At 46.1% G+C, this 12,867-nt stretch overlaps 1 protein-coding gene and 1 long non-coding RNA gene across 2 annotated transcripts in view; one reads left to right on the top strand and one right to left on the bottom strand.

Annotated features, from left to right (window-relative positions):
* Window positions 1-10,763, bottom strand: part of RFX7 (regulatory factor X7) — a 99,163-nt gene extending 88,400 nt beyond the window's left edge. The window contains exon 1 of the mRNA XM_029070533.1: window positions 10,618-10,763. Within this exon, the coding sequence (XP_028926366.1) occupies window positions 10,618-10,763 (146 nt within the window). The remainder of the gene's footprint in view (window positions 1-10,617) is intronic.
* Window positions 6,110-7,599, top strand: LOC114813755. The gene is made up of 3 exons (XR_003761498.2): window positions 6,110-6,297; window positions 7,025-7,094; window positions 7,381-7,599. It is a non-coding gene; the product is annotated as an uncharacterized LOC114813755 (long non-coding RNA).
* Window positions 10,764-12,867: the final 2,104 nt, after the last annotated feature.

The following is a 12,867-nucleotide window of genomic DNA, read 5'->3' as shown; positions in this document are numbered from 1 at the left end:
ACACTTATTGTGTGCAGAGGACTGTACTAAGCGCTTGCGAGAGTACAATACAACAATAAAGACACATTCCTTGCCCACAATGAGCTGAAAGTCTAGAGGAGCAAGAGAAGCTTACAATTTAGAGCTACAGTCTCCCACATGCACTCTGACTCTGCTATTTACACTAACAGTTCTTGGATCACACGACTGAGGGAAAAATGAGCCATTTTATCCCAGAACTCAAATTGGAAACTCGTTTTTCCTTTTTTATGGTATTTGTTAAGCACTTACTGTGTGGCAGGCACTGTGCTAAGCGCTGGGGTAGATATAAACTAATCAGGCTGGGAACAGTCCATGTCTCACATAAGGCTCACAGTTTTAATCCCCATTTTACAGACAAGGTAACTGAGGCCCAGAGAAACGAAGTGACTTACTCAAGGTCACAAAGCAGTCAGTCGTTCGTATTTATTGAGCGCTTAGTGTGCAGAACACTGTAGAAAAAGCTTGGGAGATTACAATATAACAGACACATTCCCTGCCCACACGACTTTACGGTCTAGAGGGGGAGACAGGCATAAGTATAAATAAAATTACAGCAGACAAATGGTAGAGCTGAGATTAGAACCCAGGCCCTCTGACTCCCATCCCATACTCGATCCACTAGACCACGCTACTCCTTGTGGGAAGGGAACACGTCTACCAATTCTGTGGTGTTATACTTTCCCCAGCGCTTGATACACTGCTCGGAACACAGTAAGCACTCCAAAAAATTGATTTATTAATTGATTTCCCCTCCCCCACACTTCCTCTTAATGATTTCCCCTTCCTTTTATATCTTCATTCTATCTATTGCGGAACCCCACGTGTTACAAGCCCCAATTCCAGCACGCGCTCACTACAGCTACATCAGCTTTCATCTCGAGGATCGAGGCCGCCAAAAACGACTTTCCCTCAGGGAAACTTATTCCCACTTCCTTCCTCCTAATTTCTTTTTCTTTAATTCTACATGCCATCGACATTTCTGCTCTTTCGATGCCTCATAACACATGTTTAATATACTCTATATGGTTGTACAGTCCATTCATTCATTCATTCAATATTCATTCAATAGTATTTAGCGCTTACTATGTGCAGAGCACTGTACTAAGCGCTTGGAATGGACAATTTGGCAACAGAGAGAGACAATCCCTGCCCATTGACGGGCTTACAGTCTAATCGGAGACAGATGGACAAAAACATGAGAAGCAGCGTGGCTCAAGTGGAAAGAGCCCAGGCTTAGGAGTCAGAGGTCGTATGTTCTAATCCCGGCTCTGCCGCTTGTCAGCTGTGTGACCTTGGGCAAGTCACTTAACTTCTCTGTGCCTCAGTTCCCTCATCTGTCAAAGGGGGATGAAGACTGTGAGTCCTATGTGGGACAACCTGATGACCTTATATCTCCCCCAGCACTTAGAACAGCGCTTGGCACCTAGTAAGCTCTTAACAAATACTAATATTATTATTATTAATTCAATTCAGTCTGCTGTACTTACTGAGTGCTTGGGAGAATACGATATTACAATAAACAGACCCCATTCATTCATCCAATCCTATTTATTGAGCGCTTTCTCTGTACAGATCACTGCGGTAAGTGTCTGAGAGAGTACAATCTAACAACAGACAACTCCTGCCCACAATGAGCTCAAGTCTAGAGGGGGAGACAGGCATCAACATAAATAGATCAATAAATACTTTACTATACTACTATACTATACTATAGTGTATACACTTATTGTATACACTTATTGTACTATACATTACTATACATTACTATTACAAAACAATACAATCAATACATTACAGAGATATACCTGCCCACGACACGCTTACAGTCTAGACTCTTGTCCCAATCGGGGATATGGTTAAGGCGGAGGAAGGCCGAGTTCAGCTCCTTGATTTCCTGAGTTTCGTTGGCTCCATTTCTGGAGGGGCAGAGCTTATTACTGTCCACCCCAGCACTCAGCACAGTGCCCTGCCCAGAGTAAGCACTTAAAAAAACATAAAAAAGAGGCCCTAGCCTTATAAAACAGCCATTCTGAAATACCTGGAAATCTGTATTGTGTGGTACTCTATCAATATGGAATAACAATAATGATTGTAGTATATGGTAGGCGCTTATTACATACCAAGTACTGGACTAGGCACTGAGCTAGACACAAGTTAATCAGAACTAGCATCGCTCCTCTTCCCAACCCCCCATGAGGCTCACAGTGTAAGTGGGAGAACATCTATTTAACACATAAGGAAACTGAGGCCCAGAGAAGTTATGTGACCCACCCTAGGTCGCCCAGCAGACAAGTGGTGGAGCCGGGTTTGGAAGCCAAGTCCTCTGACACCCAGGCCCATTTGCTTTCCACTAGGTCACACTGTTTCTCTAGTTCCTCCAGCAACTACAAGAGTTCCTTATTTAATGCAAAAGACCCAGTACATTTGAATGTTCAATTTATTAAAATAGAAAAAAAGAAGTTATTTTATTAAAATGTCAAACTCCACATTTATTTCTTGATTGACGACCTAGAGCATATTGAATGCAGTTAATTATTTTAATCACGTTGCTGCAAATACTTCACACACTTAAAGGCTGCATAATGAGTGTTCGATCACCTGACGTATTTTTTCATGAATGTATTTCAATTCCCTTCAATTGCTTGCAGTTGTTTTTTCAAGTGATTTTGGTCCAGGTGTTTTAGTTCGTGTTTTAAAAAGCTTGGTCGGAAATTCAATTTCTATACTAAAGAAGAATGTTCCCCCCGTGCAAAAACAACCATTTTTTTCCAGAGAAAAGCACACAGTTCAGCAATAACTTCAACTTTCTCCCTCGCAAAAAGCCAAAAAACCTGCAGAGGCGCATCGGCGAAGAACCAAATTTTCCTTCAGCCTTGCAATCCAGAGTGTGTTTCCCATTCCAAAAAGGAATAGTGAGTCTTTAAAAATAAATGAGGAAAGACATTCCTCCAAACACACAGATGAGATCTTGCCTCATTTAAGCGTTGCCGGTGTTCTCTGCGTCTTTTTCTGAAGGGAGATGGGGAATCCCAAGCTCCTCACGGCTGAGGGTGCCTCTAAGATACTCATTTTCCACTACCTGTTGCCTGTTCTTCAGGGTGACAATTCCGCCTTTTGAACTCCCAATAACTCCAAGGGAGAAGTATTCACTTCTGGGACAGAGTGAATGCCTGCCTGAAGACAGAGGAGAAAGTCATCAACCGCAAGACCCGGGGTTAAGTCAGAGAGCCCAGGACTGAGAAAGGCTTCACTTTAGGCCCTGCTAATGTGTCATAAAAACGGCTCCTGGAAACAAAGATAACAACTAAAAGAAAATCCTTTAATACCCTGGTGCTGAACTGACAACGGAAACCAAATCATCTGATCTGATTGGAACTGCAGAGAACTCAGCAATTAGGGGAAAAGGGAGGAATGACCTCCGCCGGATTTCCTTTGAGCAAGAAAGTTCGGCAAAAATTTCCCAGGACCGCATCTTCTGGGATGAAGAGAAGGCTTCTCCACATAGGATCCCATGGAGACCCAGTCTTCAAATTCAAAGTTGATGCTCCTGATAGTGTGACTTTAGTAGGAACAGCATGGATTAAGTGCTTACGGGGTACAAAACACTGTCATAAGTGCTTAGTACAGTGCTCTGCACACGGTAAGTGCTCAATAAATATGACTGAATGAATCAAATGAATACTAAACTCTGGGAGAGAATATACAGTTGGGGATTAGATATAATAATAATAATGATGCTAATTATGGTGCTTGTTAAGCGCTTTCTATGTGCCAAGCGCTGTTTAAAGCTCTGGGATGGACACGAGGTAATCAGGTTGGACACAGTCCCTGTCCCCCATGGAGCTGACAGTCTTAATACCCATTTTACAGATGAGAAAACTGAGGCACAGAGAAGTGAAGTGACTTGCCCAAGGTCACACAGCAGACAAGGAGCAGAGCTGGGATTAGAACCCAGATCCTTCTGACTTCCAGGCCTGGGCTCTATCCACTAGGCCGTGCTGTTTCACTGAACGCGCCACGCACTGCTCTAAACACTGGGGAAGGTACAAGTTCATCACATTGGACACAGCCCCTATCCCATGTGGGCCTCACACTCTTAGAGAAGCAGCGTGGCTCAGTGGAAAGAGCCCAGGGTTGGGAGTCAGAGGTCATGGGTTCGAATACCGGCTCTGCCGCTTGTCAGCTGTGTGACTGTGGGCAAGTCACTTAACTTCTCTGTGCCTCAGTTACCTCATCTGTAAAATGGGGATTGAGACTGTGAGCCTCATGTGGGACAGCCTGATTACCCTGTAAATTTAACCCAGAGCTTAGAACAGTGTTCTGCACATAGTAAGCGCTTAACAAAGACCGACATTATTATTAACCCCCATTTTACAGAGAAGTGAAATGAAGTGACTAAGGTCACGGAGCAAACACGTGGTGGAGCCAGAATTAGAACCCAGGTCCTTCCGACTCCCAGGTCTGTGGTCTATCTAAGCCATGCTGCTTCTCATGGTCCCTGTCCCCTTGTTTGGACGGGGGAGGGAGAAGGCGAATCCAAATCTAAACCTTCACCCACGTTTGAGCTCGACCGTGAAAAAGCCTCTTCCACACTTTACACCCGTAGGATCATACAACACTTTTTCCAGCACAAGGGAATTGGAAACCAGTTTTCGGTTTGTGGGTCCTTTTGGTTATTTCTTCTTCCAAACAAGGTAGTGGTTCCTTACCTAACTACTTCAAAGACTTCTTCTAAAGAATAATTGGGTCCCCATCTACTCTACCAAGTAAGTGCTACATAAGATCAAATCTCTTCTTCCAAATTCACAATAGTTCAATCTTTAGGAAATCTGCTAACTCTGTCGTATTCTCCCAAGCGCTTAGTAGAGTGCTGTGCATGTAGAAGGCACTCAATAAAAAACATTGACTTCTTGGAGCTAGAACTGGACAGAGGATTTTCTGCATTAAAAACTACTAATACTCAATCGAACTCTCTCCTCTCTTGAAGCCCTGAAAGCTCAGCTCTGCAAGACTGAATGATTACTAACAATAATAATATCTGGTATTTGTTAAGTGATTACTATGTGCCGGGCACTGTACTAGGCACTGGGGTGGATCGGGTTGGACACGGACCCTGACTCCCTTGGGGCTCACAGTCTCAATCCCCATTTTACAGATGAGGTAACTGAGGCACGGAGAAGGGAAGTGACTCGCCCAAAGTCACACGGCAGATAGATGGCAGAGCCGGCATTAGAACCCATGACCTTCTGACTCCCAGGCCCATGCTCTCTCTACTCTATCCACTACACCACACTGCTTCTCTAATAATTATTACTATCGCTGTTGCTATTCTCATGCCATTTATTCTACACACGAACTACGTGCCAACCAGATACAAGGTTACCAGACTGGACCTGATCCAATCTATCTTATTCCCATTTTCCCGATGAAGACTGCTTCATGACAGACGCAGCGTGGCTCAGTGGAAAGAGCCCGGGCTTGGGAGTCAGCGGTCATGGGTTCGAATCCTGACCCTACCACTTGTCAGCTGTGTGACTGTGGGCAAGTCACGTAACTTCCCTGTGTCTCAGTGAGCTCATCTGTAAAATGGGGATGAAGACTGTGAGCCCCACGTGGGACAACCTGATGACCCTGTATCTACCCCAGCGCTAAGAACGGTGTTCTGCACCTACTAAGCGCTTAAATATCAACATTATTATTATTATTGACTTGCCCAGAACGGGAAGGAGAAATCCAGTCTCCTGATTCTCCGGGTCACTCTTTCCACTAGGCTGGAGTGTGGTGAGGTAAAGCCACAAAAATCACCGCCGGATTCAAACTCACTTGTTGCGTTCCGCCCAACGCTACGCCCTTGACTTTACATTACACCCCCTCCAAAATATCGGTGAATCCGGCTCTGTATATGAACCTTTTCAGGCTACCTTCCTAAGGTACGCAAGACAACTACTATATAGTCTCCGTTCTTCCCTAACGTGTGTGTTCATTCTGCATTTTGGGATGGGACGCTGTTAGGGAATTAGGGAACGTTCTCATGACAACAGGCAGCTCTCTGGATAGAATGGGATTTGATGTCGGAAGGAAGGCGTGGCTTCAGTCAAACCGTATCTGCCTTAACGTGAGTTTTCCTTAACCCGGAACTCATCAAAGACACAGCCAACCATGGTCAAGGAGTGAGCATATCACATTTTGGATAAATACGTCAAGGACCCAGGAACACAGATCCAACAGGCATTTCTACAATATTCAATTATAGTACAGGTTACTGAACTGGCTGAGGTAAATTTCCTTTGGTTTATTGTCTGGGCCAACAGGTATTAAAGCTTATATGAATCTTAGACTAGCCAAATAAAGTCCTAATGGCCACAAAAGATGGGAAGCCTTACAAACCTGCCCAAACTAACACTAAGCGGAAAATCTAAGCAATGCGAAGGACGTGTTCTTTCCGGTCCAAATTTATAATCCATCATCAGGAAAAAGCAGTCTCATAATCCAGGCCCTCACATCAGAGTGGTAAGAAAATGTCCAAATCTGAGAAAGACACAGGCAACCCAGATTAAAAGTGTCCCTGGCCGAACGGATCAAAAACCAAACCTGCAAGCCTAAACGATATTCCCAACAACTGTTTTTCTACATTGGAGAAATTTTTCAGATCGATTTTCCTAATAATAAGCAGATCCCTGCTAATTTAGAGTCTTCTACAAAGGGGCAACTGTGCTTTCGACTTTAAATACTAGTACTTTACTCCTTCACTGGATTTTAAAGACCTATTAGATGTTTGCAATTACAATAGACCTTCTTCTTTTGTCAAATGGCATTTTAATTTAATAAACCGAATAAATTAACTCCAAGCCATGATAATGAATAACTCATTGTCCATTACAGGCCTACATCATATACTATATTTATATTTGTACAGTGGAAGGACAAGCGCAGGCTTGTTTGTGATCTGCAAGTCCAGTGTTTTACCAGCTACTCTATTCTCCCCTCCTGTTTTCCTTGACAGCCCATTTGCAAACCAGAAACTGCAATTGCGTTTTCAATTAACTTCTGCTGGGGATCCAAATAAAAATAAGGTAAGACTGGATCACAACGTAGCTCAAGCCTGCTGCATCTTTCGGAGACTGTGGGAAGTTAACGGATGTCTTGAAAGGACAAATAAAACCATATTCTCACCTCAAAAACTGGGAATTGGACGCCCACACTGCCTTAAACTGATCGATTTTACAAACGTAGCTTGGCCACTTCATTTTCTGGGCAACACATCTACTTCGGAAAACAGTACGTCTTAGAGAAAGACACATGGGGATGAACGGCCATTGTTTTATACGTGGGGGTTTTTTTTTCCTTCTTTCCCCACAGCCATCCTCATTTCCTGATGAATAATGGAAATCAAAGCTCTGCAAAAAGATGCCGGCAATTATTAAAGAAACCCAAAGCAGTTACCGCTGCTTGTTCTACAGATGCAAATACTGCACGAAGGAGGAAGTGTTTTTCCTAAGATTTCTAATGGTGCAGACCCCAAATAAATCGATATCAGGAAATAGCGCCTTGTTTTTAAAATACAGAAACGCTATTTAAGCAATACGGGATCAGTGAGGTGTTTTTCCCCCCCCCCCCACCCGTTAGATTTTCAAGGAAAGAGCTGAGAATGGATTGATAACGTTGAGGAGTTCTACATATGTCAAAGCTGATTTGACAGTTCTCAGCTGTTACGGTCATGAGAATATGAGGGGTCAAAGAGATGGAAAATTGAACAATTTCCGTGATTGAAAGAAAACATTTCTATCACCGCTGCTGAAATCCCAGTTGGTTTCGAAGACTTTCTATTGAGCGGCACATTAATGATACAGTAGGTAGAATTATTACTTTAATGAGAAATTGAAGGTTTCCTTCAACTTTGGTTAAAATGACCCCCAAAAATGTAAATTATAACCTGCTTTTTTAAATTCCCTTTAAGAGCTTAAAGGAGAGGGTATTAGTAGCCATTTTGTCTTCAATTTAGGACATGATACACAATCTGAACATAATGAAAACAGGAGTAGGTAATTCTAGCTGATGATAATTTGGATGCTAATTTCCATCATCATGTTTACGGGGGGGGAAAAAAATGTTAAATGCTTTGGCTTCGGTACAACCTTAATGCTGAACAAAACCCAGCAAATTCAGCATCCCTTTCCCTTTAAATTACATCATGTGTTTTGGTTTGTGTGCTTTTTTTTTTGGTTTTTTTTTTAAGCCCAGGATGAGGTAAGACAAAAAATGTGCATCGATATTCTAACGCCCTAATTGCAGGTAGATCACCTCAAAATATTATTGCTTCGCAGAATCCAGGAGGTTTCTCTGCTAAATATAGACACATCTTAAAAATCTGTACTGCAAGTAAAATATACAACTGCCAGCTCTGGTGTGAAACTACAGACACTGCACTGACCTATTTCAAATTATGTATCATCACAACATGGACACATGCCAGAAAAATATGAAAATTACTGTACACCACCAATGCCAATTTTGCTTAAAAACCTGGCAAATGTAATCACTGCTTTAAATCTGATGTGTCTAACTGTACGCAGTGCCTGGATTATTTTTTTATAATTGTGCTGTTTAAAATAGAGGTTAAAAATAAGATATATGGATACATTTATATTAAAGAAAGGCTCGCAAAATACTCCATTTGTCATAAATCAAGGAGATTTTTGCCCTTCGGAAATATCTGATTTCAGCCCATTTCTACCTCTTAAAAAAGGCTGTAACAAATTTTGAAGAACATTGGGCTTTTTATCCATTTCCTTTTTGAAAACAGATGAATTATACTGAAAATGTGATTTGGGGTAAAGACTCTTCCACGGCGATATGATCGTGTTCAAAGCTCATGTCTCCAACCACACTACAATCCCACGAAAATGGGGTTTTTCAATGAAAATCTTGCTATCTTTCATCACGTAGGCTGTTAGATCCTCCTTATTCCACTTTTTAATGATACGGGGGTCACCTAATCCTATCAATCTGGTTTTTTTTTAATTAAAGCTAAACATTTTAAAGACCGCCAACGAGGACCTGAGTTCCTGACACCCTAAAAAAAAATCATAATCCCTCAACCTCTAGCAGTCTTAAATTTCAAAACGTCCAACATCTGAACTCTTGGACCGATCTGCTGGTGAGCTATTCTCTTTCCATTAAAGAATCACTCCCCTTCTGGGTGAATGCATCAGTTAAAATCCAATTCTGTATTTTGGGCAAGTCGTATTTTTCACAGGAAATGCATAAGAATGAACTCTCCCTCCCATCCCCCTCTCCCTTCATCCCAGCCTTCTTGGAAGGATTACAGTCTTGGAATAAACGGTGCAAAAAAAACATCCAGAAGAAGCAGCTAATCCCTGGACAGGGGGAGAAGTGGGGAGGATGGCAACAGACCAGGGTTTTTTTGTGCTGCATATTAATATTCGTGGGCACAATGCTCGGTTGGACGAAAATTCACAATACGCTCCTTCCTCCCTCTTTCTGAGTGACTGCAAAAAGGAGTAAACACATTTCCCTCTCCCCACCCCCAGGCTCAGATCCATGCTACCATCATGCGATGTAACTTCTCTTCCAACCATCTCCCTCTCCCAGGCACCAAAGAAACAAGTTATTTCCTAGTTTTAGGCGTGTTTATCTGCAGTCGCTTCAAGTCCTTTTTTTTCCCATTTATGGGGGGATGGGGAGAAATTACAGATTTAAGGCGCGCACACACACATTTACAGCTATAAGGCTCACACGTACAGCTTTAAGGCACAAACACACACAACTACAGATTTAAGGTACATACACATTTACAGATACAAGGGACATACACTTACGGATATAAGGCACACACACACTTTCAGATTTAGGGCGCACACAAACACTACTTGCAGATTTAAGGCACACACACACACTACTTGCAGATTTAAGGCACACGCACACACTACTTGCAGATTTAAGGCACACACACACACTACTTGCAGATTTAAGGCACACACACACACTACTTGCAGATTTAAGGCACACACACACTTGCAGATTTAAGGCACACACACATTTACAGATATAAGGCACACACACACATCTGCAGATTTGAGGCACACACACGTTTGCAGCTTTAAGGCACACACACGTTCGCAGCTTTAAGGCACACACACGTTTGCAGATTTAAGGCACACACGTTAGCACATTTCAGGCACGCACACGATTGCACATTTCAGGCACGCACACGTTTGCACACTTCAGGCACATACACATTTGCGGATTTAAGGCATACCCACGTTTACAGATGTAAGGCGCACACACACAGCTTTAAGGCACACACACGGCCTTAAGGCCCCCCCCCCCCACACACACATACATTTGCAGATCTGAGGCCCACACACCCTTGCAGATTTAAGACACACATGCACACACCCATCTCCGGAGGTCCTATAAACCTGCCCGCCCCCCCCGGGTCCCTGGCAGCTCCCACGCAACCGACCCCACCGGCCACCTTCCGCTGCAGAAATGCGGCTGGGGTGGCATCTCTCTCCCAATCTCTCCGTGCACGCCTCTCCAGCCACGCACCCCGCAAGGCAGGGCTCCACTTACCAGATGGATTTCTTGATCTTGTGTTGCAGCGCGTTGGCCTCGGTGCCCGGCAGGCCTGGCAGCAGAGTGGGCAGAGCCCCCCCGGGGCTGAGGGGCAGCTGCTGAGGGGCATCAGGGTGGGGAGGGGGGGGCTGCTCCTCTGCCATCGCTGCTGGGGGGGGGGAGGGAGGGGAGGGGGAGGGTGCAGGAGGAGGAGGAAGGGAGCTGGATCCACTAGGCCTGCAGCCCAGAGCTCGAGTGAGTGGCCTTGCCCTGCTGGTCGGGGACCATGGCGGGAGGGTTGGGGGGAGGGTGGGGGAGGGGAGGCGGAGCTGCTCCTCACCGGGGGCGCGGCATCGTGGCTCCCCCTCCACCCCCCCCCACCCCGGCGGCGGATCGGGGGGCGGGGAGGCCACGGGGGGGGGGGGCGGCACCGGAAAACCGGGCTGCACGACCTCGCCCGCCTTCCTCCTCCTCCCTCTCGCCTCTTCTTCCTCCGCCGCCGGCGGCCCCCGCTGCTGCAGCCCCGAGCTCAGCTCGGCCGGGCTCCGCTCCCCGCGCCGCTCGGCTCCGCTTCGGGGACGTTCGGCTCCGCTCCCCGCGCCGCTCGGGGACGTTCGGCTCCGCTCCCCGCGCCGCTCGGGGACGTTCGGCTCCGCTCGGCGACGTTCGGGTCCGCTCGGCTCCGCTCCGGCCGGCCCCCGAAGCGGCCCGAGGCCGCGCAGCCGCAGTGCGGCCCGGCGCAGCCAGCCGCGGCGACAACACCGACCCCCTCAGGCGGAGGGAGGGGGGAGGGGACTCTGTGTGTGTGTGTGTGTGCAAAGGGGGGGCCCCTAGAAAAAGAAAAAAAAACCCAATAAAATGTGGGTGCGGGTGACGAGGGGAAAAGGGGGGAACAAGGAGGGGAGAAGGCCAAGGGAGGTCAAGGAGGGGCCAAGAGGAAGGAGGAAGAGGAGGTGGATGGAGAGGGGGACAGTCAAGGAAAAAGGAAAATGGGAGGGTGGAGAGGGTGACAGGGAGGGGGGGCAAAAGGGCAAAAAAACCCCAAAATGCAAAGGAGGAAACATGGTGAAGAGAAGGTGATGGGGAAAGAGGAGGGGAAGCAGCATGGCCTAGTGGATGGCGCAGTGGCCTGGGAGTCAGAAGGATCTGGGCTCTAATAATAATGTTGGTATTTGTTAAGCGCTTACTATGGGCAGAGCACTGTCCTAAGCGCTGGGGTAGATACAGGGTAGTCAGGTTGTCCCACATGAGGCTCACCGTCTTCATCCCCATTTTACAGATGAGGTAACCGAGGTGGGGCTGCTTCTAATGTCAACTCCAGCCCTTGTTCCTTCATGCAGTCCTTTTTATTGAGTGCTTACTGTGTGCAGAGCACTGTACGTAAGCGCTGGGGAGAGGACAACAATGAACTGATTCGTGCCCTGCCCACAAGGAGGTTACTGTCCAGCTCTGATTCTTAGGAAAGGCGCGGGTGAGGTGGATGATAATGTTGGTATTTGTTAAGGGCTTACTATGTGCAAAGTGCCATCAGGTCGTCCCATGTGAGGCTCACAGTCTTCATCCCCATTTTACAGATGAGGGAAATGAGGCCCAGAGAAGCTAAATGACTTGCCCACGGTCGCACAGCTGACGAGTGGCGGAGCAGCGATTAGAACCCATGACCTCTGACTCCCAAGCTCGGGCTCTTTCCACTGATAGAACAGGGGCCTGGGAGTCAGGAAGTCAGGGGTTCTAATTCTTAGTGGAAAGAGCACGAGTTTGGGAGTCAGAGGTCGTGGGTTCCAATCCCGACTCTGCCACTTGTCTGCTGTGTGACTTGGGGCAAGTCACTTCACTTCTCTGGGCCTCCGTTCCCTCATCTGGAAAATGGGGTAATTAAGACCGTGAGCCTCACGTGGGACAACCTGATGACCCTGTATCTCCCCCAGCGCTTAGAACAGTGCTTGGCACATAGTAAGCGCTTAACAAATACCATTATTATTATTAAATCGGGATCTGCCACTGGTCTGCTGTGTGACCTTGATCACTTCACTGGCCTCAGTTCCCTCATCTGTCATATGGGGATTGAGACTGAGGCCCAGGTGGGACAGGGACTGCGTCCAACCCGATACGCTTGTAATAATAATAATAATGTTGGTATTTGTTAAGCGCTTACTATGTGCAGAGCACTGTTCTAAGCGCTGGGGGAGATACAGGGTCATCAGGTGGTCCCACGTGAGGCTCACACTTAATCCCCATTTTACAGATGAGGTCACTGAGGCCCAGAGA

Source organism: Ornithorhynchus anatinus, chromosome 8, assembly GCF_004115215.2.
Source record: "Ornithorhynchus anatinus isolate Pmale09 chromosome 8, mOrnAna1.pri.v4, whole genome shotgun sequence".
In the NCBI taxonomy this organism is placed as follows: Eukaryota; Metazoa; Chordata; class Mammalia; order Monotremata; family Ornithorhynchidae; genus Ornithorhynchus; species Ornithorhynchus anatinus.
This window is presented reverse-complemented; position numbering and strand designations above follow the sequence as displayed.